The 26,963-nt window shown below is 39.0% G+C and overlaps 1 protein-coding gene across 2 annotated transcripts; it reads left to right on the top strand.

The window, feature by feature from the left end:
• Slc25a46 (solute carrier family 25 member 46) lies at positions 1-26,963 on the top strand. 2 transcript variants are annotated; one of them, XM_026783493.1, is made up of 8 exons: positions 1-57; positions 3,529-3,571; positions 5,115-5,172; positions 8,464-8,541; positions 11,154-11,254; positions 14,013-14,069; positions 16,324-16,381; positions 24,778-26,963. In XM_026783493.1, exons 4-8 carry the CDS (start codon positions 8,518-8,520, stop codon positions 25,354-25,356), a joined length of 819 nt encoding a protein of 272 aa, XP_026639294.1. In that variant the 5' UTR covers positions 1-57; positions 3,529-3,571; positions 5,115-5,172; positions 8,464-8,517; the 3' UTR covers positions 25,357-26,963. The 2 variants fall into 2 exon arrangements, with proteins under 2 accessions (XP_026639294.1, XP_005355910.1); XM_005355853.2 differs by lacking the exon at positions 1-57 and adding an exon at positions 592-956.

Here is a 26,963-nt window from a genome sequence, read left to right as displayed (position 1 = left end):
AATCAGCTCTATCGAGAACCACCCAGCCTCAACACCCCAAGAGACTAATAAAAACAGGTAGTGGGGGGAATCAATAGAAGTCTTCATGGGGGGTGGTGTTCAGTGACAACGCTGTGATCTTAGTACCTCAAGTTATTTGGATATATCAGAAGAAAGTTGTTTATAGTTGCCTTGTGGTCTTAGAAAAGTTAAACACTTGATTCCTGTGTTGTAGAGGGCAGTATGTATTCTCACGAGAGGGTGTTTTTGACTTGTACTTTGCTAATGCTTGGTGGCCCCTACAACGGGAGACAAAGGGAGACTGAGTGCCACTCTTGTCCTCATATGGGGTTCCCCTGGGAAGGGAAGACGGCATATTGCAACCGGCTGAAGTCATCCGGGGCTGCTGTACCATGCGAAGCATCCCTGAAGGCAGAGAATACACACTGTATCTTCTGCGACCAGGCCCAGCAAGCATCCTTCCCCTTCCAGCCTAAGACCGCTGCCTCGTCTCCCTGGCAACCAAATTGGGAAGAAGAGAGGCGAGGCAGAGTCACGTGTGCTCCCGGGACTTCCGGGTTTCAGTCGTGACTTCCGGTTGTCAGTCTCCTGACGCGCGGCGACTGCGGCGGGGACGCGGTGGAGGCCTGGGCTCGGCGGGCCGGCCCCTCTCGTCCTCGTCCGCCCGTCCGAGATGCATCCGCGGCGCCCGGACGGCTTCGATGGCCTGGGCTACCGGGGAGGCGTGCGGGACGATCCGCCTTTCGGCGGCCCCTTCCATGCGCGCTCTTTCGGCTCTGGGACGGACCTGGGCCACTGGGTGACGACTCCCCCGGACATCCCGGGCAGCCGCAATCTGCACTGGGGCGAAAAGAGCCCGACGTACGGTGTGCCGTCCGCGCCCACGACGCTCGAGGGCCCCGCGGAGGAGCTTTTTCCCGGTGGCGGCGACGGCCCGCGCCCGGGCCCGAGCAGCGGTGAGGGGTGCGGGGCCCGGCCGGGCGGGTGGGCCGGCGGACTCCGGAAGCGCGCGCAGGGCCCGCCTAGGTCCTTACACACGCAACCACACCCTCTGCCCTCCTTTCGTCCTCTGCTCCGTAGCGAGCCTCCTGTGCAAGCGATTTGTGCTCCGGGATCACCACACTAGGTGACAGCAGCGTAGCCTAGGAAGCATTGGTTGAAGTGTTCAGGGGCCCGAGAACGTTACCACCGGTGGCCTGAAGCAGGGAAGAAATAAATTAGATTATTCTTGTCTGATTCACAGTCAGATCTCTGGCAGATTTGGTTAACTTTGTGTTTTGGAAAGACTTTTTTTTTTTTTTTTAAGCACAGGCAGATTTGGGCTTGAAACCTGGCTTCTACTAATCATAAATTTAAACATTTTTGTCTGATCCCTTGTTAAGACTTGCCGAATGATGTAATTTTTCTGAGTGCCAAATAAAATGAATAACAGTATAATAATTAAATATGCACAGTAGGATAATTATTCGTTTCCTTCCCTTCCCCTTTCAGCATGAGAGTTCTGATTTTAGGCCCCCAATCCATAAACCCCTGCAGTTTTCCCTTCTCTTCATCTGACCTAAAACCTCCACTTAGAGTTAGAAACACCGCTATAACTTGACTTTGTAAGCCATTACTCTTTATGGGATGTCAGAGAGCTTCAGTTGCAACAGTGCACGAGCCACATACGTTTAAAATCCTTTTTTTTTTCTTGATATATAATAGCTGACTTCATTCTCTGGGAATAACAAATTGTATCATTAAGTATTAAACATGGCTGTACATGATTGTGCTACTCATTTCACTCGGAGTGCAGAAGGGCTTGACTGAGCTGGAAGATGCTGATTATTAGTGAGGACATGAGGTGGTGAAGGGGATCCGGGGCTCATCCAGGGCCGACCGTTAAGCTTTTGGTTGTCCTCTTATTCGTTTCATTGTGTTGGATGGGGGACTCTTTGAATGGAGCTCTGAAATGATTCAGAACACAGGTATGATTGCTGCAAAGTCACTACCTTAGGCAGTAAAGTTTTTAATCTTTTCTTAAATTACATTTTGATAGTTCCAGTGAGGGGAAACTTGCTAACACAACCAGCTTATTTTGAAGTTGTTACCAAGTAATTGAGTAAAACTTTGCAGCAAGTAGAGCCTCACATAATTGACCGCACTAAGTCTTCCTAAAACTCTTCATAAAGGTCATGTTTACTTTAGTATTTGGGAATTATAAATAAGCACCCAAAAGAAAGTACTTCAGTATGACAAGAAGCTTTCTAGCTTGTACTGTAGCATAATTAATAAAAACCCAGAGACCAAAATTGGGGTTCAACCTGAAGGTCAGAAAAGCAAAACAGCCAGCTACTGGCTCTTAACCTCTCTACCTCAGTTCACAATGGCAATCCTGCCTCCAGGAATCTCAGAATGAGACTGTATCTGAGAGCTGTCTCTTCCCATTTTATATTCCTCTCTAGGGCTGGGATTAAAGGCATGCATCACTACTGCCAGTTTCTATGGCAAACTAGTGTGGCTCTGGGACTAAAGGTGTGTGTCACCACTGCCTGGTCTGTAAGGCCGACCAGTGTGGCTGTTCTATTCTCTGATCTTCAGGCAAGCTTTATTTATTAAAATACAAATGAAACATCACTACATTGTACATCTTTCCGGGTGAAGCATGTGGTTTCCCCAGGAACATGCTTCCATGGCCTATTCTTATAAGAATATTCACGTGATAAAGTTCATTGCTTCATTTGAAATGACGGAAGAGAGAGACTGTCTCTTGTGAATGTTGCTATTTCATGTCTACTCCCTGTCTAGGTCACTGTTAGGGTTATTCAGGAGGAAGACTTCTATTCTGGCAGTGCATAGGAGTTTTCAGCCGTTACCTTTCCTGCAGGGCTGTAAAAGGGAGCACATGTGTACCTAGGGTCCTGCCACTTAGACTGGATCAAGCAAATGTTCGTCAGCTCTTTCCAATGGAAGGGCATAGGGAGAAGCTATACCTAACCTATACCGATAGCACCAGTACTCTCAAAATAACAATTTTCAGGTATTTTACATACAACTATTGTCCCTTAGTAAGAGCAGATGACTGATTGTACAGCATAAGTAGTCAGTTTCTTAGTGTATCAGTCATGGCCACCCATAGAGAATTTTGGAATGATTGTAATCAGAAATTAAAGCTGACAATGCTTAGATTCCATCGTATACAAATTTGACATATTCCTTACAGGGCTTTAACACTTTTTCAGAGAGTTGCCTTTGATAATATTTAAACTTTCAATGTTCTATCATTTAAAATAGTCACAACTTAGAAATGTCCCAGCTTACAAGTCCTTGTGGCAATAGTCCGTTGGAATGAAAGACAGAATTGCTCCGGTAAGAGGTGTGTTCCGTGGAACTTGCCACAGCGCCACCAGTCACTTACTAGTTAAATCACCTCTCTATCCCACATCATATTCTGATGTTTAAATGAATAACATGTTACTCTAAAATTTTGGTTATACAAAATTTGGTTATAAATAATGGTTATAAGTAATCTTATCCTTTTTATTTTAGAGCAGTTGAATAGATTTGCTGGATTTGGTATTGGACTTGCAAGGTAATGTTTATTCTAAATTTTTTTTGATTTAGAGTTTGGCCTTTAATAATTATAATATTAAGTAATTAACATTCTTCCTTTAGGTTTTATTAATTCTGTAGGATTTGATTATTTAGAATCCATAACTTGCTGGGTAGTGGTGGTGTACACCTTTAATTCCAGCACTCGGGAAGCAGTGGCAGATAGATGGATCTCTGAGCTCCAAGCTAGCCTGCTCTACAGAGTGAGTTTCAGGACAGCCAGGGCTACACAGAGAAACCCTGTCTAAAAAAACCTGCCCCCTCCTCCCCTAAAAAAAACCAAAAAGAAAGAATTCATAGCTTGATTTTTCTCTGGTAGAAGTAGGAACCAGTCATCTCATTGTAGAAAGAAGAAAGGAAGGAAGGAAGAAAGAAAGAAATTTTGTAATGAATATAGTTGTAACTTTCATGACTATCAGAATTGAATAGAATGTAATCTTCCCCCTCAAAGTGATATGATTGATGAGCCAGCTCTCTAAACATGCAGTGGTACCCAGGTAGTTTTGCAGCATAGAGACTCATTTTTGTTTTTATTTACCATTTGATGGTCACTTATAATGGTCATTATAACATTCATCAGTATTATTTATGGTATTATGAAGATTCAGAAATATTGGACTAGTGCATTGCTTATCCTTCATACCAAATGGCTATCATTTTAAATAACCAGTAGAATGACCTTATTTGCATATTAAAAACTGAGGGATATTTGTGTCAGCATAAAGTCTATTTTCTATTTTGCTAATCTTTTTTAGCCTAATTTTTATTCTTAAAGCTTAATGCCAGTTTATATAATATGTATGTATATTCTAATACTTATAATATACACACATATAATATATATAAACATGCACACATATATAAATGCATATGTCACTGTTAGTACTTAAATACACAACTATAATTATTTTGGGGGAACATATTCAAAAGAAATATTTGATATATAAAGTAGTAATTAACATGTTCATTAAAAATCCTGTAACTTAAATACCAAGTATATCAAAATAAAAAATTCTGGAATGAGGATCTTGAAAAGCAAATGGCTTTTCATGTGAGAATTTTGTTCATAGAGTATTTTCTGAGAGGGAAGTTAAATGGTTAACCTTTTTCTTATGGAGCTCAATTTTTGTCTTTGTACTCTATAGATAATACATATTTACAAGTTTGTGGATCTAAATTTTATTTATATTGAATTTGCTATTTGCATTATTATTTGCAGATGTATAGATATTAAATTCCTTTAATTTAACATGGCCGGGCGATGGTGGCGCACGCCTTTAATCCCAGCACTCGGGAGGCAGAGGCAGGCGGATCTCTGTGAGTTCGAGACCAGCCTGGTCTACAGAGCTAGTTCCAGGACAGGCTCCAAAGCCACAGAGAAACCCTGTCTCGAAAAACCAAAAAAAAAAAAAAAAAAAAATTCCTTTAATTGTAAAAATGTAAGAATAACCTTGGGTATATGTATATTATAAATAAAATGTGTGTAAACATTGTATTTATACTCACATATAATTTCTGCATAGTCTCTTCACAGAAAATGTGCTGGCCCATCCTTGCATTGTTTTACGCCGCCAGTGTCAGGTAAATATAAGCTTTTGGACTTCTGAGATAAGCCTAATCCTAACTAGAAGCACAGAATTCCGATAAAATGACATGAAATCTTACACCCATTATTCTATGTGAAATGCCCCAAAATCTATAATACTTCAGTTCTCCAACTTTTTAGTCTTAAAACTTCTTCAAAAATCTTAAAAGTTATCAGGACTCTGAAGATGTTTTACTTATTTGGGTCATTTCTGCTAGGATTTATCATTTCAAAAATTAAACCTAATATAATACTGATCTCATTAAGATAATAATGCACTTGTCAGATATTAACAAATAATCTTTGCAGAAATTTATGTTGTTTTTTCTCAAATGTCTGTCATAATAGGAGCGAGCTTCTCACATCTGCTCCTCCAGTCACTCTGTCGTAGAATGTTGTTTTAAGAGAAACAGGAATGATCAGCCTCCTACACGGGGCGCCCTTGAAAACAGGATTATGTTTATTCTTTTCTGTGTCTTCTGATGCTACTCCAGAACTCACTAAGTGGTGGTGTCTTGTGTGCAGTGTGAAACCTCAAGTAACCTATTTGTTTTAAAACTCCATTATATTAAAAGATTCCTATTGAGCTGGGCACACCTTTAATCCCAGCACTTGGGAGACAGAGGCAGGTAAATCTGAATTTAAGGCCAGTCTCCTCTGCAGAGTGAGTCCTAAGACAGTCAAGGCTACATAAAAAAAAAAAAACAACAACAACAAAAATTCACACTGATTTATAATGCATCCAAATGTATTATAATTTATATCACACATGATTTTCAATCACCCTGTATTTGTTATTTGAAAAATGTTAACTCACTAAGTTGTGTGTTCAGATTCTAAAACACCAGTGATCCCACAAGAAGTCTTTTATCAGTATATATTCTTAATGAGATGTACATTCCCCTAAATTCTTTTTTGTTTTATTAAAATGTGTTATGACATTTTCATACATATATGTCATGTCCTTTGTTTTTTCTTGTCCCTTTACCTTCCCTTGTCTTTCCACCCAACTTCTTCTGGTTTACTTTTTATTCCCCAAAAGTGCACTTCCTGCTTTCATGTTTTTTATTTCGTTATTTTTTCTTTAATTTACAGAGCATCGTATATTCTACAAATGAGAATATGTCTGTTGTTTGTCTGAGTCTGGTTTACTTGTAATCAGATCTCTAGTTTCTTCCAATGTATTTTTCTTTGTGGCTGCATAGTAATAATCATGTGCGTGTGTGCGTGAGTGCATGCATGTGTGCATGCTTGTGTGTGTGTGTATGTGTATGTGCACGTGCATGTGCATGGGTGTGATGTGTGTGTGTCTAGTCTGATTCCATAAGCTGGTTTCTGTGACGAGTGGAACAAGGAAAGGCTGCTGAGGTGTCTCCGTGTCTGCTGACTGCGGTCCATCTGCTATAACCCAGCGTACAACTGAAGAGGCAGTAGCTCTGGTTTTAGTTTCCATGAAGGACCTCTGCAAAGATTCCCACAGTGACTGTGCTGAAGGAGAATTCTTTTCCTTCGCATAGTCACCTGCATTTGCTTTTGTTTGTTTTCTTGGTGATAGCCTTTCCAGTAGGGTTGAGATGGAATCTCAGTATGGTTTTGATTTACATTTCTCTGATATATAATGGTGTTTAATCTTTTTGGCCAATGGTAGTATTTCCTTTGCCTACTTATTGCTTGGATTATTGGGGGTTTTGGCGTTTAATCTTTTTAGTTCTGTATATATTCTAGATAGTTAGTTCCCTGTCAGATGGCTCACATTTTGTGGGCTCTTTGTTTACTTTGCTGAAAGAAGCTTTTTAATTTATGCGGTCCTATTTGTCATTTCTCATTAGTGTTCCCAAGTTATTGGTGTCCTTTTCAGAAGGCCCTAGCCTTCACCAGGATTTTAAAGTGTAGTTCCTGTGTGTTCCTGGCCAGAACAACATTCTAAATCTTACTAAGGTGTTTCCCATTTGTACTTGGAAAAAAGTTGAAAACAAACACTCTGAGGATCTTCTTTTTCAATCACCACCAACAAAAACTACCACCAAAGAATAACAACAACAGCAGCAGCAGCAACAACAACACACAAGCTCACTTTGATAATTTACAAGTACACATTTGGTCTGAGTATATAGTTGAGCAGCTGAGCATATACTTGGCCCTAGGTTCAAGTATCATTACTGCAAGGGGAAGATGTATGTCCCAAGTGTGAAGGCAATAGTTTGTATGAAAGTAAAAGTTTGACAGGGTATTTTTAAAAAGGAAAAAAATGATGTTTTGTGATAAAAAGTGGCTAAGTGGGTTGCAATGCATCATGTAAGAATTTTCCTTCATGACAGCTGTCTTCTTTAGGGAACACACAGAATGTTAATTAGAAAGGTGCTGTGTACTTATAGATCAGCTTCATATAATTACCCTTTGTACTGCTTCACCAAAAACACTTTCAGATGGAGGTTGCTTTTCCTTCCTGTGAGTACCGATGTGAAGAATATCACTGAGAAATACAACTGATGCTACTGCTTCGACTCATGGTAGAGAATCAGCAGTTTATTCACCCTTGTTATGCCCATAGTGTGCTGTTAGTACACGAAAAAGGCAAACGGTGCCTGAGTAAAATCTTTGAACTCGTTAGGCCCCTGGTGAGGTAATGGAGCTCCCAGCAGTTACTGGCCTGCATAGTAGCAGGTCCTGTTATGTAATTTTAGTTCTTTGCCAGATCATCTCCCCACATAACATTAAGATAATATAAATTAGGGAGGGGGAGAAAGGTGGAAGGAGGGGGAGGGAAATGGGAGGCTGGGAGGAGGCAGAAACTTTTTTTTCTTTTTCTCAATAAAAAATTAAAAAAAGATAATATAAATTAGTATAAATTAATCTGTTTATACTTGTCACGGAAAAATAGGAATGCATAGAGAAATAATTACCTGAATTGCAGATGCCCCAGAACAGTAAGATTGATTTGCATATATTTAAATTGTGGTGGTAACTACATTATGATCTAGTATTGCATCACTTTGACACATTAGGCTGATTTATGATTTGTCTATTTTTTGTAAGCCATAGCTTAAAAAAATGCTTGGCCAAAATGAGTATGAGATTTAATTTCAGAGCTTAAAAACCTCACTTGTCAGACAGCAAGATCCTTTTCATATCTTCATTACTAGGCATTTTATGTGGTAGTCGGCATGTTGCATTTATATTGCCATATGCTAACATGAAATGGTTTATTTGTTGTTTAATCTGCTCTTTAGATTTTCATGACTTAGTATTTCTTGACAAAACAGAAAAGATGCTGTCTATTCTTACAGGTGAATTACCATGCTCGGCACTACCATCTCACTCCATTTACAATCATCAACATTATGTACAGCTTCAACAAAACGCAGGTGAGAACCTATTCTATTAAAGCTATGTATTTAAGCTTGTTAAGCATTAAAGTAAGAATTCTACTTTGAGACAAGGCGGTGGTGGCACATGTCATTGATTCCAGCATTTGGGAGGCAGAGGCAGGTGGATCTCTGAGTTTGAGAACAGCCTGGTTTACAGAGTGAGTTCCAGGACACCCAGGGCTACTCAGAGAAACCCTGTCTCAGAAAAAAAATATCCTCCTTTGAGTTTTCCAGAATTTTACTTCATTCAACGAAATTGCAAAGAACTGTGGTAAGTTCCAAGAATTTAGCAGCAGAGAAGGTAATGTTATACAATCAAGAGAGTTACAGTTGGTCACAGAGACAGAAATGTCAGCAGAAGATTGCGGTCCAGTACGAGAATGATAAAGTCCTGATTAGCATATAGATGAGAGGCATCGTCACAGCTCTTCATTAGTCTTCTCATCGCTGTAACAAAACACCTGACAGAAACATATAAGGAAGGAAGGGTTTATTTTTTTATTTTTTATTTTATTTTTTTTTGTTTATTCGAGATGGGGTTTCTCTGTGGTTTTGGAGCCTTTCCTGGAACTAGCTCTTGTAGACCAGGCTGGTCTCGAACTCACAGAGATCCGAAGGGTTTAATTTGACTCAAAATTTAAAACATGATAACATGCCTCCTGGGCGCAACATAGTTGACCACATTTGGTCCATAATCGGGAGGCAGAGAAACATAAGTGCAGACACTTAACTTTTTTGGCCTTTCTTTAGCTCTCGATGGTAAAGAAATGATGCTGCCAATTTTTGGGGTGGGTCTTCTTCCTCGGTGAAGTATTTCTCATCTGTCTACAGTGAAGATTGGATGCCACAGCTGGGGCTGATCACAGGGTATGACGAGGAACAGCTGTTGAGAAGAGACGCTGTCTCGCATGCTTGTATGTTCACTTGTCAGAAGGTCTGCTTCTTACAGCTGAGGGCAAAGGTTTCATGTGTTGACATTCAAAGGCAAAAAGAAAAGAGGTTGTAAGTTTGGGTACCAGGTATTATGCAGTAAATAGTACCTTGTAGCAGAGGTGGAGGGTGAGAGGAAGATGAAAAAAGAGCCAGAGAAGTAACAGCATCATAAAGGGCCTTCCATGGCCTGCACACTTTATCCTAAAACCCAGAAGAGAACCACTGAAAATGTTTTAGAGTGACAGTAGCATTGCGAACCAGTGGATTGTTTGCATCAAATTTGGAATTTATATATTTGAATTCTAGGAACTTTTCTACATAAATGTTTATATACATATGTAGAAGTAGTGTACCAGGCCGGGTGGTGGTGGCGCATGCCTTTAATTCTAGCACTCAGGAGGCAGAAGCAGGTGGATCTCTGTGAGTTTGAGGCCAGCCTTGTCTAAAGGAGCTAGTTCCAGGACAGGCTCCAAAGCTACAGAGAAACCCTGTCTCGGAACCCCCCCTCAAAAAAAATTATGTATCAAGGATGTCATATTTTGGTAATAATGTTCATAATATGGTTCATATCGTTCATAATAATGAACCAAGAAATTATAATATCTAGCAAGAGGATACCATTAAAACAACGATGATACATTCATGTGGGAAAACACCAGGTGGCCTTTACAGATAAGAAACTACTCTGTGTGTACTGGGTTGTTTTTTATGTTTCAAAATATATCTGTTAAAAATGAACAAACCAGAAAATTGTACATCTTTGCATGCACACAGATATCTGTTCCATGCTGAGCTGTCTCTGGAGACTGGAAGATAAAGCCTCTGCTAAGGGACTAGGATGAAATAGAAACACATTTTTCTCCTGGTACTATATTGCTGCATCTAATTTTACAGTATTGATATTTTATTTTCTTGCTCATAGATAAATAATGATAGTAATAACACCACTGCTGTAGAAACAGTGAACTCTTGTAGTATTAGATGCATATAAGTAATAATGTAAGAATGGTGGAAAGAACATAAATTTATAAGAATCTGAGAGAACTTATAGAACTTTGGTTGATTAGATAGGAGGAATGAGAAACATGATTTGGACATAAGTTTGAAGGAGCTATTAAGGGAAATAGGAACTACAAGAAAGAAGGAAAAGAAATGGTGCTAATGGGTATGGTTCAATGAAGTCGGGAATGTACACAATTTGAGATAGCTGTAGGTCGTAGGAATAGCTGGACTAGTAGGGAGTTGAATATAGAGATACCTGAGGTTTTTAATAGGTCATTTTGGAGCACCTAATTAAATGGAGTATTCATCTGGATCTAAACTAAGCTACCATGAAACATTAACAGTTGAGGCTACCGTAGTGCCACAGGCTTATGACTTTCCTGGGACTTGGGAGGTTGAGGAAGGAGGATCAAGAGTTCAAGGTGAACTTGAGCTACTACATAGGAATTTGAGGCCAGCATGGGTTATGTGTGAGTGTGCCTCAGTAGAACAAGAACAAAGTGGTAGAAATCTACCACTATTAGATTTAGCTACAGTTCGGTAAGATTTATATTAGAGTAATAACATATTAGGAAATATCAGTAAACCTTCAATGTTAAGTTTCATTAAGAAGTTTTTTGTTTCATATTTAGGCATTAACAGAACTATTTTTATTGTTTTTGTTTTGATTTTAGGGACCACGAGCCCTATGGAAAGGAATGGGAAGCACATTTATTGTCCAGGGAGTCACACTTGGAGCAGAAGGCATAATTAGTGAATTTACACCTTTACCAAGGTACATGTGTGGCCTTTTTCCATCTTAGTTTTATAATCAAATATGGAAGCCAATATCTTGAATCTGAAAATGTGTCTGAAAAAGCACAGAGAAGAAGGACAGTCAAGCTGCTCTATTAGTTACACCTTACAGAGTGAGGGTGTGATAGGGACTTCCATGTCCTAGTGTCTTTCCTTCCTAACTGTTGTTGCCAAGTGTCAAACAGGAATATGTTACAACCTCTTTAAGTAGCTCATCTGATATAGTGCGCGGTGTGATTTGTGCCATAGTTAAATAAGCCCCTTTCAGATTACCAGGATACTAACCTGGATTTACTGGCATGTATTTAAAAAATAACTGAAAATTGAGATAGAGTCTGAATTAGAGTAGGAACTGACCTAGCAGGAAAGGAGCTCCTTCCAAAAAATGGTGCCAGTATACCTGGTCGGTCTCATGGAACTTAAGACAATCTCGGCGACAAAAAGAAGCAGCTTGTGCTTGGGAATGGAAAGAAGCAGAGATGCTAAAGTATGGGCATGTCTTTTAAATGTTTTTTATTTATTCTTTGATAATTTGTATGTGTATACAAGTATCTAGGTCATATCCAACTCAAAGCCTCTCCTCCCTCCATGACTGTGTTTTTGTAATGGCTATTCTCTGTGGGCCTGCAATCAAACGTTTTATCTGTTCTTGACGTGCTTTGATCAAGGATATTCCCAAGAGGTAATATGAGAGTATTGCTTCAGACTGGCTTGTAGAGAGCTGTGTGTTAATTCTAACCACACTGGGGCCATTCTGAGTTGTGGAACAGAACAGAAAGTGCTGAGTTAGGAATACACACTACCTGTGTAGCTGTAGCTGCTTTTAGGTTGGAAATGGGAGTATCAGGAAGTGAGATTTTTTTTTTTAAATGGGAATGCTAACCAAGGTGGAGAATTCAGTAAGAATAAAGGAGATAAGAAACGTAACTTTCGCTGGGCGGTGGTGGCGCATGCCTTTAATCCCAGCACTCGGGAGGCAGAGGCAGGCGGATCTCTGTGAGTTCGAGACCAGCCTGGTCTACAAGAGCTAGTTCCAGGACAGGCTCCAAAACCACAGAGAAACCCTGTCTCGAAAAACCAAAAAAAAAAAAGAAACGTAACTTTCAATAAATGGAGTTTGAAATTTTTGTCAGACCTGTAGGGGTTGTTTTAGTTACTTTTATATTACTGTGAAGAGACATCATGACCAAGGCAACTTACAAAAGAAAGCATTTAGTTTGGGATTTAGCTTCAGAGGGTAGTAGAGTCTATGGCCATCATGGCAAGAGCATTGCCAGTCGGGCAGGCACAGCGCTGTAGCTGAGAGCTTACATCTGGTGCACAAGTTTGCAGGAGAGAGAGAGAGAGAGAGAGAGAGAGAGAGAGAGAGAGAGAGAGAGAGAGAGAGAGAGAACGAGCGCACGAGATCAAGGTAACTGGAAATGGTAAGGGTTTTAGAAACCTCAAACCAACATCCAGTGACAGACCTCCTTCTCAAAGGTCACACCTCCTAATCCTCAAATATATCAGCCTGTGAGGACCATTCTCAACTAAACGACCACAGGGAGACATGACTAAAAAGTGATTGGAACTGTGGATCAGGATGCTGCAGAAATTATTTAAGTAAAGACATAGCTTTGAGTATTGTGCATAAAATGTTATTCAGAATTGAGACTTAGTGAAATTCAATTAGTGGAGAATTGTAGACCACAGTTCTGAAATGTGACAAGGGAAGAATCCTGGACCACTTGTACATCAGCATATCTGTGTCATATGTGGGCTTATGGGGTGGTGAGCAGTAGTTGAAGTTTGTGATACCATCAAAACAGAATCAGTGCTAAGATTTATGACATAGTTTCTAGAAGTCAAAGGTTGTAAACTTCAATCATAGATACACTGGGAGAGAGCAGGTAGATAAAGTTAGGGAAATATGTTGAGTTTTTTCTGAGTCAAATTCAGCCAAAACTTGTTGCAGGAAAGGTAGCACTGGCCTTGTAGAAAGCTCTGAGAGACTGATAGTGTCCTATGTAATGGCAGTTGGCAACAAGGCATATCTACAGCAAAGATATGGTAGACAGTAGTGAGAGATTGTAATTTGTTGGCAACTCTGGCATGGCCAATTTTCTGTGTCAAGTACTATATTCTTCTGCATGAACTCATGGATAGTGTTAAAGCCTTTGAATAGTTCTTGTTTATTTATCTAAAGTTAACCCTTAGGATACATTATTTTGCATTATTAAGAAAGTGAGTCAGTTGAAAGTCTAACCACTAGTATTGCACGTGTACTCAATGTTGAGATATGTTTGTAAGGGAAGGAAATGAAGGCAAGAGGCTGAGAGCAAACTTTTTCTAATATATTTGCTGTCAAGGAACTGTGTATTCTCAAACTCCTTTATCAATACAGCTTTGCTAAAAGTGAGGAACATATGGCTAGCTAAAAGTTTTCTACTTATACTCTACCTAAAGACTAAAACAAAACAGAAATTTATTACTGTTTAGAATTGGGCAGTGGTAGCACACGCTTTTAATCCCAGCACTCGGGGAAGCATAGGCAGGCGAATCTCTGTGAGTTTGAGGCCAGCCTGGTCTACAGAGCGAGTTCCAGGATAGCCAGGACTATTATACAGAGAAACCCTGTCTTGAAAAAATAAAAACAACAACAACAACAACAACAGCCCTCCAAACCTCAAAACATTAACTTAAAAATATTTAAAATAACACACAATTTTGTTTTATTTACATTTATTTTTACATTTTAGGGAAGTTTCACACAAATGGAATCCTAAACTAATAGGTGAACACCTTCTTCTGAAATGGTAAGTTTTGCAATGACATTGTTAGCAGAACATTCCATTAGCTTTCTTAGTGTTAGAATTGAAACAAACCTTACTCATAACATAGTAAAAAAAAGCTAGAGTAATAGGAATAGACCTTTACAGAATAAGTATCAAGGTTTTGGGCTAAGATCCTGAAATACACATGCTGTTTAAAACGATTCTTAGGCATTTGAAAGGTAAAAGTCATGGTTCATATTCTTACTTTTGTTTAAGTTACTTTTTATTTTATTGATTTTTGAGGGTGGGATGGGGTGGGTCTATGTGTTTGGGTGCACTGTGTGAACGTGGAGGCCAGAGTTTCCTGAGGAGCCATCAACCTTGGTTTTTGTTTTTGTTTTAAGGTGTTTTTTTTTTGTGATTATAATATAGTTATATCATTTCTCTCCTTCTGTTTTCCCCAACTCTTCCCATGTAAGTCTTGCCTTGCTCTCATTCAAATTTATTGCCTTTTTTCTTTAACTGTTGCTACTTGGTGTAATAGTAGTAATACACACATACACTAAGTAACAATAATTATAGAAAAATCAAAGATAAATTGCTACATACACACATACAGCTTTCTCAATCCACATAATGTTACTATATGTATATGTTTTTAGGGATGATCATTTGGTATTGGATCATCAGTTGGCGTGTAGTCTGGGTTACTGATTAGGCTGGGCAGCAAGCAAGCCTCAGGGATATACCTGTTTCTACCTACTTAGCTCTGATATTGCAAGGGCATGCCACTATGCCCAACTTTATACATGGATGCTTGGGATCAAACTTGGGTCCTCATGCTTCCATGGCAAGCACTTCATCAGCTGAGATCTCCCCAGTCCCTTGACCCAGCTTAAAAACAGATAGATAGATAGATAGATAGATAGACAGACAGATAGATAGATAGATAGATAGATGTAGGTAGGTAGATACATAGGTAGATAGATAAATAGATAGATATATATGTATAGGTAGGAAGATACATTGGTAGATAGATAAATAGGTAGGTAGGTAGATAGGTAGGTAGATAGATAGGTATATAAAAATTACTACTATGTGTTGAACATCCCTAAGCCAAACATATGAAATCCAAAATGCATCAAAATCTGAAGAATTTGAACGCCAATACATGTCAAATGTGTTGAATCTCTCTAACCTGACCCTATTTAATTAGGAGTGGGCTGTTAGAATCTAGCCACACAGAAAATAATACATAAAAACACTGTCAAGCTTTGCTGGTAAATGAGTATAACACATAATTTAACTTTGTATCTAAACTTGGTTCCCATCCTCAAGATCTCTAGTTAGTTATATGCAAATTTCCCCAAATCTGAAACACATTTGATCCAGGATTTCTGATAGAAGGGATACTAAACCTTTGTCTTGCTGTTAGTCAGAGATATGAATGTATGTGGTGAAGAGCAAACTCAAAACGATAGTCACGTTATAGTCTAAAGTGATTTTACTCAGTGACTATTTTTACATATTAGAAGTTTATTTTATTTTATTTTTTAAGATTGTGAATTGGAAATTCCTCTAGCTTTCTGGCTCCCTCTGTGGGGCAGTCTAGCACATAGTCACTTGCTGATGTTCCATTTGTCTGGGAGGCCAATACTTATGAGGACCTGGCCCCTAAGGATGTTGTTAGCTTAGTCCCATCCTTGAAATGATTTTTAATAACTATACTTTGCAGACTTGCAAAGCAGTAATGTTACAATATTGATGAGGAAACAACTTTGGAAAGCTGTACAATCTTATTTTCCATAATAACAGGGAACTTTGTTCATAGTTAAAAGCTGGCTTAGTCTGCTGATGGGAAGTGTAGACATAGAACGTGATAATAAGGGAATAGCAAAAATTATTCTTGTTCAGATATTAGTAAAACACCAGACTGTGGAACAGTTCTTCATCCAAAAGGTTCAGAAACAGAGGCAGCACTAGGAAGAGCGGGTTGACGTCCATACAGTTAATCATAAATGAGTCTGCATTCTGCTGAAGGTATAATCTATAATCTAGGTTTTTTTTTTGGGCAGATTGTCTTTATTATTATTACTTTTTAATTTCCATTTCTATTCATTAAAGTACTCTGTGTTTCAGCATTCTGAGTTACTATCACTAGGTCCAAAGTATAGTAGAAAATTTATCAAGATCATTTTGGGTTTGAATGTGTATTAGGTGAATACATTAACACAGATCTTAAAATTTCATTATAATTTACTTTGTTGTACTGATAAAGTTTGGTTTATTTCTGCAGCCTAACATATGTGGTGGCCATGCCTTTTTATTCAGCAAGTCTGATTGAAACAGTACAGGTGAGCTGTTCTTGTAACTTTTGTTAAGTACCTTTAGAATATTCAGTATACTGCGCATGTCTGATTTTAAATGTTTATTTCACAGATACATGTATTTATCATACATTACCACTGGTGTAATATTTCCATTGTAAATTTGGGTTACACAGTTTTATTTATTTTTCTCCTTCCCATACAGTCTTCATTCAGGTATCCTAGAACCCAAACTATGACTTGTTCTGAATATATAACTCTCTTTCAAGGTGCAAGAACAATTTAAAATGCTTATGGAGTATCATAGCAAGTTCATTAATAATTGTCTGGGTATAAGGTAGTACCCGTAGGTAATTTACTAACAGCATTATTTTTAAACATCCCTCTGATGGAACATTGTTGGTACAATAAATACAAAGCTTAAGCAGTCTCTTGTTAGCATTTAAATTCTGCTTGCTTGTTTTACTATTTCTAACCACACGGTGGCACTTGAAGCACACTGAATTAAATTTCGTAGCCTCACCATCTTTTACAGCTAAAACTGAGATGAAAGTGTTTATACAGCTTGTCTTCTGTTGCCAGCACCTGATCTTCAAGAACACGTTCCCCACTGTGTCAGTGCCTGCTCTATAAACTGCTTGTTGGGCCAGCCTCGCCTTTCTGATTCTTGTTTTGTTTTCTCTTAATTTGCTGTCCCCACTACATCATTACTCTCTGGTTTTGCTGTTGCTGTTAGAACTAACTTTGGTTAACTGAAATTAACGTCTTATGACCTAAACAGACTTGCCTGTCCTCTTGCATTGGGTAGTGGTGGTGCTGTGTACTTTGCAGAGCTAGGTGTCATGAGGTAGTCCCACTTTAAAGATAAGAAAAACTATCAGAATTAGCCGGGCGGTGGTGGCGCACGCCTTTAATCCCAGCACTCGGGAGGCAGAGGCAGGCGGATCTCTGTGAGTTCGAGACCAGCCTGGTCTACAGAGCTAGTTCCAGGACAGGCTCCAAAGCCGCAGAGAAACCCTGTCTCGAAAAACCAAAAAAAAAAAAAAAAGAAAAACTATCAGAATAACTAAGCAACATGCTATATCAGGAAAGAGGTCTTAGCATGGGACAGACTTGCCACAGTCATATTTGTCTATTTAAATTAGAACTGTGATTTTAGACAGATTTTTAAAAATCATTTTAAATTGCAATTTTTATCTTCCACAGAATAGGAATAGTATTTAATAACTCAATTCCTATATTTATGTAGATATCCAGATTGCAGTAATAGCTTTTCCTCTGTGCTGTTTTTGCTTGTCTCTGTTTAACGCTGTACTGTGTGAGTCCTCAGTGTCTCACTTGTTAGTGCCCTGCTTTCCCTTCCACCCCCTTTGTCTGTATTGACAAGCTTCTCTTTCTTTCCTTAGGGTTCTGCCCTGGTGAACATCTTTCTTTCGGTAGCCTCATTTTCTTCCATCACTTCTTGTACCTGTCTCAGTCTTGGGTCCTCCCTGCTTTTTATCTGTTCTCAGCTCTTAGGGAGCTCTGTGTGTCTGTGCATCTTGTCTCTTCTAGTCTTCCTCTCAGACTCAGCTTCTTCAGGCAACCTTGTTACCCTCAAAGGGAGTTCCCCCCATTTCTATCTGTACTAACTTGCTATCTTCTAAGCTCTAGTTTTAGGGGTTTTTTTTTTTGGCTTTGATTCTGCATAACTAATAGGCTATCATGCCTTTGGAGAATCAGCAGGCATCTAAGACTGTCCCTTCTCCTAACCGGGGACCTCACTCTTCCCCTGTCTTTTGCTCATTACCGAATGAATCATCTGTGCTCCTGTGCCCTTGTAGGGAACCCTTGACCTCTTAGAGAACTTTTTTTTTTTTTGGAGATATGTAGATCACCAGAAGAATCACTGTTTAAAATGCTTGAGTGAGAACTACTTCCCGATGATCAATCCAGTATCCAGTATCCTTGAGTTCTGTCTATATGCACTTGAAAGTTTATAGTGTTTAAGTTACAGTAGTTATGTCCCTTTACTAAAATAAGGGACCATGTTGATTCCCCAAGATCAATTTCAGACTTCTCAGAATAGTGTTGTATCAAAGTTTTTATTAACTTCTCTCTTCTATCTTTTTTAAATTTATTTTTCTTAATTCATCAAATATTTATTGAGAAACAACCTGTATCAGAGAGGGTCATAGACTTGTATAATATACGTTAGCAAATAATACTGACAAAGATCCTCCACTTCTGTAGAACTTAAAAGCCTGTGGGGAGGTTAGACATAAACAAGACACATCTCTATCTGAGAGAAAAGTTGTGTTAAAGAGAGCAGAGCGAGGGTGAGGTGTTGTGGGTAGAGAGGGACAATTAATATTTGTGAAAGAAGATCAGGCAAAGCCTCAATGAGCAAAGGTCTAAGGCTAAGAAAGGCATGATTATTTTGAAGAATATTTTGAGCAGAGGGAAAGCAAATGCAAAGACCTTTAAGTGAGATTGTATCACCTGGTTTGATGAGTTGTGAGGACTGGCTCTGGATAAACGAGAGAAAATAGTTGATTACTTTAGAGGAGTAAGAGGGGCCCCATCATTGTAATAACTAATGTAAGCATTAAAGAGATGTGGATTTGAGCAGAACAGTGATTAATCTGATTCTTATCTTTATTAGAATCACTTTGGCTGATGATATTGGAAAAAAAATCACATAGGAAAGGGGCCATAGTTAGGGGCAGCAAACTGGGCTAATCAGTCAGGTGAACTTATTTTAGCCTCAAGGTTTCAAAATAATAGTTGTTTCGTGAAGACTTCTAGTGTGTGTCTAGCTTGGATCTTATTCTTATAATCTGGCTTAGCATCTTACTGATGCCAAGATTTATGAACTTTAGTCTTTCCTCTCAGAATGTCAACCCTGCAGTGTTCCTTGACTCAGCAAAGCAGCGCCTTTCACTTACCTTGCTAGTGTCTCTCACCAACAGCCTTGCATGAGACAAGTTTTTGTGTACCCCAGGCTGGCCTAAAAAAACTCATTAAGATGGTCAAGGGTAGCCATGAATTTCTGAACCTCCAGTGTCTATCTCCCTAGTGCTGTGACTACAGGGATTTGCGGCCACACCTGGGTTTATGTGGTACTGGAGATCTAACGAGGGCCTTATGCGTGCTAGCTAAGGCCTTTACCAGCCGAGCTGCATCTCCAGCCCCTTGGCCATTCTGCCTTGTTTCTTTGATGACACACAAATGTAGTCCAGCAGTAGTTTCCGTAACTCTGCTCTTAGCAGCACAACTGGATTGATTGGCTTGCACTGCTGCCTTGTAGGCCAGCCCCACTGCCTCTTCACTGGGGAGTCACCGGAACTTTATCACGCTTACCGTCCGCTTTTGTTACTCTAGGCACAACAGGCAGTGTTATTTTAAAGCTTAAATTGCACCAGTTTGTTCTTTTGCTTTAAATTAAGCAGTTATTTCTCATATGACTAGAAGCCAAAGATTATACCCTGATCTAAAACATCTTATAGCCATTGTCTGCCATTTTTAATTTCATATTCTATTCTTCTGTGACTGTTGCTGCAGCTATATTGATGTTTTAGCTCTTCTGTTTTTGACTCTCTAGAACTCTATTGTTTGTATCATAAACATTCTGTTCTTAACGAACATTATGAAAAGGCAGACATTTCAGGCGATATTAGTCTTAACATTTATTGAATATGTACTGAGTACCAGGCCTCTTTTATTTAATATGACAAAGTTTTTATTGGAGAGATGTAACACACATCTACTTACCCCATATAGGAAGTTCATGACAGACCAAACTACAGATACCACCAAAGCCCACCTTGGTGAACCAATGAGTTTTATTGGAGTTACTAGAGTATAGTTGACGGGTTATTTACAGTAGCAGAAATGACACAAAGATAGCTACATCAGCAAAGTCTGCAGCAGTGTGGTGACAGCTTACAAAGCCGGGAACCTGGAGCACAGTACATAGCCTGCAGGCAGCTCAATAGGTTGGAGAGTGTCCTTTCCAAAGACCCGGTCTAAACCTCTTCTAGGCAACTCGACTGGTTTCTGCTTCTTCCATGCAGCTGCTCTGGGCTCACAGCCTTTTTTGTAGCTTGTAGTATCTGAGACTCTTCTCTGCAGTTTAGCTTGTCTGAGAGTCTTTGCAGTTCAACTCTACTCCTCTGAGAATGATTCTCAGCTTTTATTGCTTACTCTGGCAGGAAGGGGTCTAATGAATTTGGTCAGTTTCAGGGACTTCCTGAAGCTATTTTGATTTGTGTACCTTCCTGTTTTTAGGAGCTTTCCCCAGGATGGAATGTTTCAATCTTGGAGGAAGCTATTACAGAACAACCATATAAATGATAGGTTATACCATCTTCCATTTTTATAGAATGCTGAACTGATGCTTAGGAGATGCGAAATATAGTAACAGTTGTTACACAGCAGTAAGTTAAGGAGACAGGATTTAAAACCATACATCAGTGATATTTCAACATCCTCCGTTGCCTTTTCACATGCTATGCTTCTGAGTGTTTTGAGGAGTTTGCATGAAACAGATTAGTCAGACTTTCCACCCCCCTTGTCGTATCTCAGTTCCCCACAAGAATAGCTGTCTACTTCATTGCTGTCTTTTCTTTTTCTTTTCTGTTATTTTTGAGAATATATTATAATCACACCATTTTCCTCTTCCCTTCTCTCCAAACTTTCCCATATATCCCCTTTTGCTTCTTTCATGAACTCCTTTATTTGCCATTACATTCATTTGTGTGTATGTATAGACATATATTTCTAAATATAACCTGCTCAGTCTATATAATGATACTCATATGTGTGTTTTCAGTGCTGACCATTTGGTATTGGAGAACCAGTTGGTGTGCTCATTCTTGGAGAAGACTATTTCTCCCGCTCTCAGTGTTTCTTTGTTGCCTGTTTTTTTTTTTTTTTCCAAAATTTTTATTTATTTACTATGTATACAATATTCTTTCTGTGTGTATGCCTGCAGGCCAGAAGAGGGTACCAGACCTCATTACAGATGGTTGTGAGCCACCATGTGGTTGCTGGGAATTGAACTCAGGACCTTTGGAAGAGCAGGCAATGTTCTTAACCTCTGAGCCATTTCTCCAGCCTCGCCTGTTGTTTTTTTGTGTAGGGTCGAGCCTCATGAACTCTTTCCCGTTACTTTGGCATTTCTGTTGCTGTTATCCTTGTTCAGCTCATGTTTAGTCATGTTGGTTAGACTTGATGGCTGTAGCTTCTGACATTACCAGGAGTCACAATTTTATAGCAAAATCACTGGTCCTCTGCCTTTTACAATCTTTCACCCCTTCTGCAATTTTCGCTGAACCTTAGGTGTAGGAGTGGTTTGTAAATATATCCATCCCGTGGGACTGATCCACAACTCTTGTATTTTGATTTGTTATAATTTTCTGTAATGGTCTCCATATGATGCAAATGGTAGTTTCTTTGTTAACGATTGACTTATCTGTGGGTAAGGACAAATGTTTGGATTGTTTTTAGTTATTATGCTTGTTTAGTAAAGTGGTTTTGTAGTTTCTGTTACAAGATCCATGACTTTATAACATGGAGTAGTTGGCTAGGTTTCTAGCACTAGATACTGTTTCCTTCTTGCTAGGTCTTAAGTCCAATTAGAGAGCTATTGTTTACACCAAGGAATGTATACCACTACTGCGCCCTTAAGGTAATCTTGCCATGCTTGTTATTGTGGTTCTTATCCAGCATAGCTGAGTTGGACTGTTGGTCCCTCCTTAGGCAATTTGTATGGCTACTTGTAGTACCATGAAAGCTGCTCTTCCAGGAAGAGTTATTCAGGCCAATTCCAGATCAGGGGTCTCTGGGCCCTGTTTCTGAAGTGCATGAAATCTTCAGCAATAGGGATTACCTTCCCACTTTGGGGGGTAATTTAGGGCAATAGCAATAGGCTGTATGTTTTGAGAGTTTCTTCGACAATCCTGGCCAACAACTCAAAAGAGAACTCAGTCTAGTATTGGGGTTTCTGCTAGGTGGTCTTTGGTTATTGGAGGTAAATGAGAAAAGTTTATTTAAACTATATATGTATATTATACACAGAATTCCATGTATTATACATTTTTTAAAAATATAATTGACAGTATAATTCCTTATAATATTTTCAGATGTCCTTATTATTATTTTAACCCCTCCCTCCCTCCTTCCTTTTCTGAGTGTACTTTCCTCCCTTCCTAAATAGCCCCTTTCCTGTTTCCATGACCAGACCACCTGTACCCTTCTCCTGCCTTTTTCTGAATTCACCTCCCTACCCCTTCCCTGTAGAGCCCTTCTTTCCCATTTCCCTAATTAGGTCACCTGTACTCTGCTTTTCTCCCTCTATTGCTCCCCAACTCTCTGGCAATTTGCTCCAACTAGTACTTCAAGCACAATGTTGAAAAGGACTGGGAATAGTGGACATCCCTGTCTAGTTCTTGACTTCAATGGGATTGCTTCAAGCATTTCTCAATTTAGGAAAATATTGGCTGCACATTTCTTGTAAATAACTTTTATTGTGTTGAGGTTTGTTCTTTCTAGCTCTACATTCTCTAGAACTTTTATAATGAAGGCATGTTGGATTTTCTTCAAAGGCTTGTCTGAATCTTTTGAGATGATGATGTGATTTTTGTTTGTAAGTCTATTAATGTGGTTTAGTACATTATTTATTTACTTGCTTATGTTGAACCATCCCTGCATTTGAGGGATAAAGCCAACTTGGTCATAGTGGGTAATCTTTTTGATGTATGTATGTATTCTGTTAAGAAGTATTTTATTGAATATTTTTGAGCCTATGTTCATCAGGGAGATTGACTTGTAGTTTTCTTTTTGTTTTGTCTTTACCTGGTGTTTGTATTTAGTGATGGTGTCTTTGTAGGAGTAGTTTTAGACTGCTGTCCTGTTTTTGTTTTTGTTTTAAATGGTTTAAGAAGGACTGGCTGTAGATTTTCTTTGATTGTCTGGTAGAATTCTGCTGTAAGTCCATCTGATCCTGGGATGTTTTTAGCTGGAAGGCTTTTTATTACAATTTCAATCTCATTTGTTAGGGTCTGTTTAGGTTGTTGACTTCTTGGTTTAATTTTAGTGATTTACCTAAATCTAGAAATTAATCCATTTCTTTTAGGGTCTCCAGCTTAATGGAGTAAGACAATGTATAAAACAATCATTTATAATATTCTGAATTTTCTTTGTGTTGTCTGTTTTAATGTTTCATCTTTGATGAATTTTATGATTGTTCTTTCAAATTTTGTATCCTTGGGTTTATCTAGGTAATTCACATTGTCAAACATTTCTGCAGGCTTTTGAGAGAAGATACTGACTTGATCTGTCATGTAATTGGGATTTTTTGCAATGAGATCTGGTCATGTGAGCTTCTTTCCTTAGTTCTGAATCCGATATGGACAGAGTAGATTGAATTAAAAGAGAGGATGTGGGGGCAGGTTTGGACTAGAGGTTGGAAATGGCTTGGGTAGAGTGGAGCTGGGGACAGAAGGGACTGCACTGGTGTACAGAATGTGATTCCTGGTCTCAGTCTGGAGAATGAAGTTGAAAAGGTTGCATATGGTATAGAATGGTCCTGTGGGTGGGGGAGTAGATAAAGAGGGTCCTGCCCAAAGCCCAGGGATATTTTTCTTGTGCAGGCAGAGCAGGCCAAAGTAGGCTAGGACATTGGATGTGGGACCTGCGCGAAGATCTGGCCAGCTGGGGAGAAAGTGTGGATGGGGAGGTCAGGGGACCTCTAGGGGCTAGACTCTGGAGAAAGATGTGCAAAGTATGGCTGGGTGGGGTAGGTTGAATGTGACACAGAAGGTGCCTGTAGGTGGTTGCAGGTAAGGCGGGTTCTGGCGGAAGCCTAGAGGCTGGTTGAATTTCAGGCAGGGGTGGCCTAGGCCAGGGTACTGGTTTTAGAAACCAGGCTTAAATTTACCAAGTTGTGGACTGGGATAGACATTGGAACAGTAAGTGGGAAGTGGCTAGTTGGGTGGTTCAGCGAGGAGCTGAAGGTCATTGTAGGTAGACTGCAGGTGGAGCATGTCCTGCTCATTGCTGTCTCTTTTTGATATTTTCTTTGAAAAATGAAGATAGTACTAATCTAATCTCATAGCTGAAGTCAGTAAATCATGGATGTTTTCTTCCTTTGTCAATACATTTATCTCAAAGGGACCTAATAACAGTTCTTTTGATGACAATTTTTAAAAACTGTTAAGTTGGTGATCCTGGAGAGAGCTCAGGGTAAAGATACACTGACTACTTGCTCTTCTGGAGAGTTCAGTTCTCAGTTCCGGGAGAGATGATGACCTCTTCTGGACTCAGTAGGCGGTGCATGCACATGGATACATATGCAGGCAGGACAGCCACACACATGAAACAAAATAAATCTTTTTTTTTTTTTAAATAAAATTGTACCTTTTTCATCATTTTTGTTTCAGAGTGAGATAATCCGAGATAATACTGGCATCCTGGAATGTATTAAAGAAGGGATTGGAAGAGTAATAGGCTTGGGAGTGCCTCACAGCAAACGCCTCCTTCCACTGCTCTCACTGATCTTCCCGACAGTCCTTCATGGAGTCCTTCATTACATCATCAGCTCCATCATTCAGAAGATTGTCCTCCTAATTCTGAAGAGAAAGACCTATAATAGCCACCTAGCTGAGAGTACTAGCCCCATGCAGAGTATGCTGGATGCTTATTTTCCAGAACTTATTGCTAACTTTGCCGCCAGCCTTTGCTCTGACGTTATACTTTACCCATTGGAAACCGTTCTGCATCGCCTTCATATTCAAGGAACACGCACAATAATTGACAATACAGACCTTGGCTATGAAGTACTTCCAATTAATACTCAGTATGAGGGAATGAGAGACTGTATAAACACTATTAAGCAGGAGGAAGGAGTATTTGGTTTTTATAAAGGGTTTGGTGCTGTTATAATACAGTATACACTGCATGCAGCCATCTTGCAGATTACCAAAATTATTTACTCGACACTTCTTCAGAATAGCATTTGAGATTTAGCTTCTATCATTGGCTGGTCCAAAAGATGTGGTCTGGATAATTTGCTCTGAAATTACAAGTAATAATTAATGTAAAATGCTGGGTGGAAAGAAGCAGGCTGGGAATTGAGACTGGTGGAAAAGCTCGTGCTGATTATACTGACCTCTCATTTTTCTTAGGTATAAATAGATAGATATATAGCTATATAAATAATACTGGATTGAAACCTTTCCAAAATTGAAAACTCAATAAAGGTAATACTTTAAATTTAAAATGTAAAATTACATTTTGGTATAGCACTCATGCTGATCCTGGGTAAAAGGAAAAATGTATCAAATATAAAATGAAATTGCAGTGACTTGAATCTATTTTATTGACCTTAATATTTGTTATGTATTTGTTTAACCTGGATTCAGGTCAGTGTGTTAATTCCTAATGCAGTGTATAGTATCAGGGATTTTTTTCCTTTAAGCAAAACCAATGATTAGATTTGGCACTCGGTAAGCAGGGGTTGAAGGGTTTTAAATTGTATGTAACCTTTTTATTTGCTGTATATATTTATTATATGGATCCATTTGTGTGTGTACATGTAACTTGGGAACTCCTTCATCCCTGCTCTCTCAAGTTCTCATAGACCAGCTTATTGCATCGAATGGAGGGAGACACTTTCTGCTTGAACATCAAGAGTAAGACATCAAAACGTCAGGAAATAGCTTTCTTGTTACAGCACCCCCAGCATTGCAGTGCCAGAAACCTGAAACTTTTCATATGCTTGTGATGTTTGGATCATCAGATGATTTTAGAGCCACTTTTAAAGATACCTAACAATCATGGCAGCCATTACTGTTTCCACATTTATGTAAAGGAGCCTTACCTGTCTTTTATTTCTAACAGAACTTATCTTAGAGGGGGCAAAATTAAAGTTCCCCTGGGAATTTGGGCTTCTTGCTCACCATCAATAATGACTACAATGTTTCTTTCTTTGTGTGTGTGTGTGTGTGTGTGTGTTTGCGTAAAGTTTTATTCTCCAAATGAGCTAACCCAAAGCTAAATATGAGATATCCTTTGTTACATTTTATTTAAACTTGCTTGGATAAGTACTGAAGAAAAATACAAACCTCATAGGAAAGTTGCCTTTATGTTTTATGAAGGAGAGGGAGAACTTGGTAATCAGTTTAATAAAATAAAGTTGATGTGTTCCTGTGGTGGATTAGACTTTGTAATGAAGTGATATATAGTTCACTGACCATTCATGCAACATTGCAACATTTAACGTTTCATTTAAAGCAATATATATATATATATATATATATATATATATATATATATAAAATCATTCATGCAACATTTAATGTTTTATTTCTTTATGAGCATGATCAAGTTTACAAACACTGAAGTGTAGTTGCCTGCAGTTGGCCAAACTAGAATGCATGCAAACTAAAACTGGTGTTACATGTTCAATGTTGCAGAGAGTGTCAGTGCGCTTGATAAGAACTTAACATGGACAAGGAGAAGCATGAAGTGATGTGTAAGTAAGTGGCTCTCCCCGCCCTGTGTTACTGAAGTAATGTTGTCTGCTGTTTAATTCCTCAAAAAAGGAAAATAAATGCTGTTGATCACA

The sequence above is a fragment of the Microtus ochrogaster genome, chromosome 18 (assembly GCF_000317375.1).
Source record: "Microtus ochrogaster isolate Prairie Vole_2 chromosome 18, MicOch1.0, whole genome shotgun sequence".
Classification (NCBI taxonomy): domain Eukaryota; kingdom Metazoa; phylum Chordata; class Mammalia; order Rodentia; family Cricetidae; genus Microtus; species Microtus ochrogaster.
Note: the sequence above shows the minus strand (reverse complement) of the source record. Positions and strands in the feature narration are given on the sequence as shown.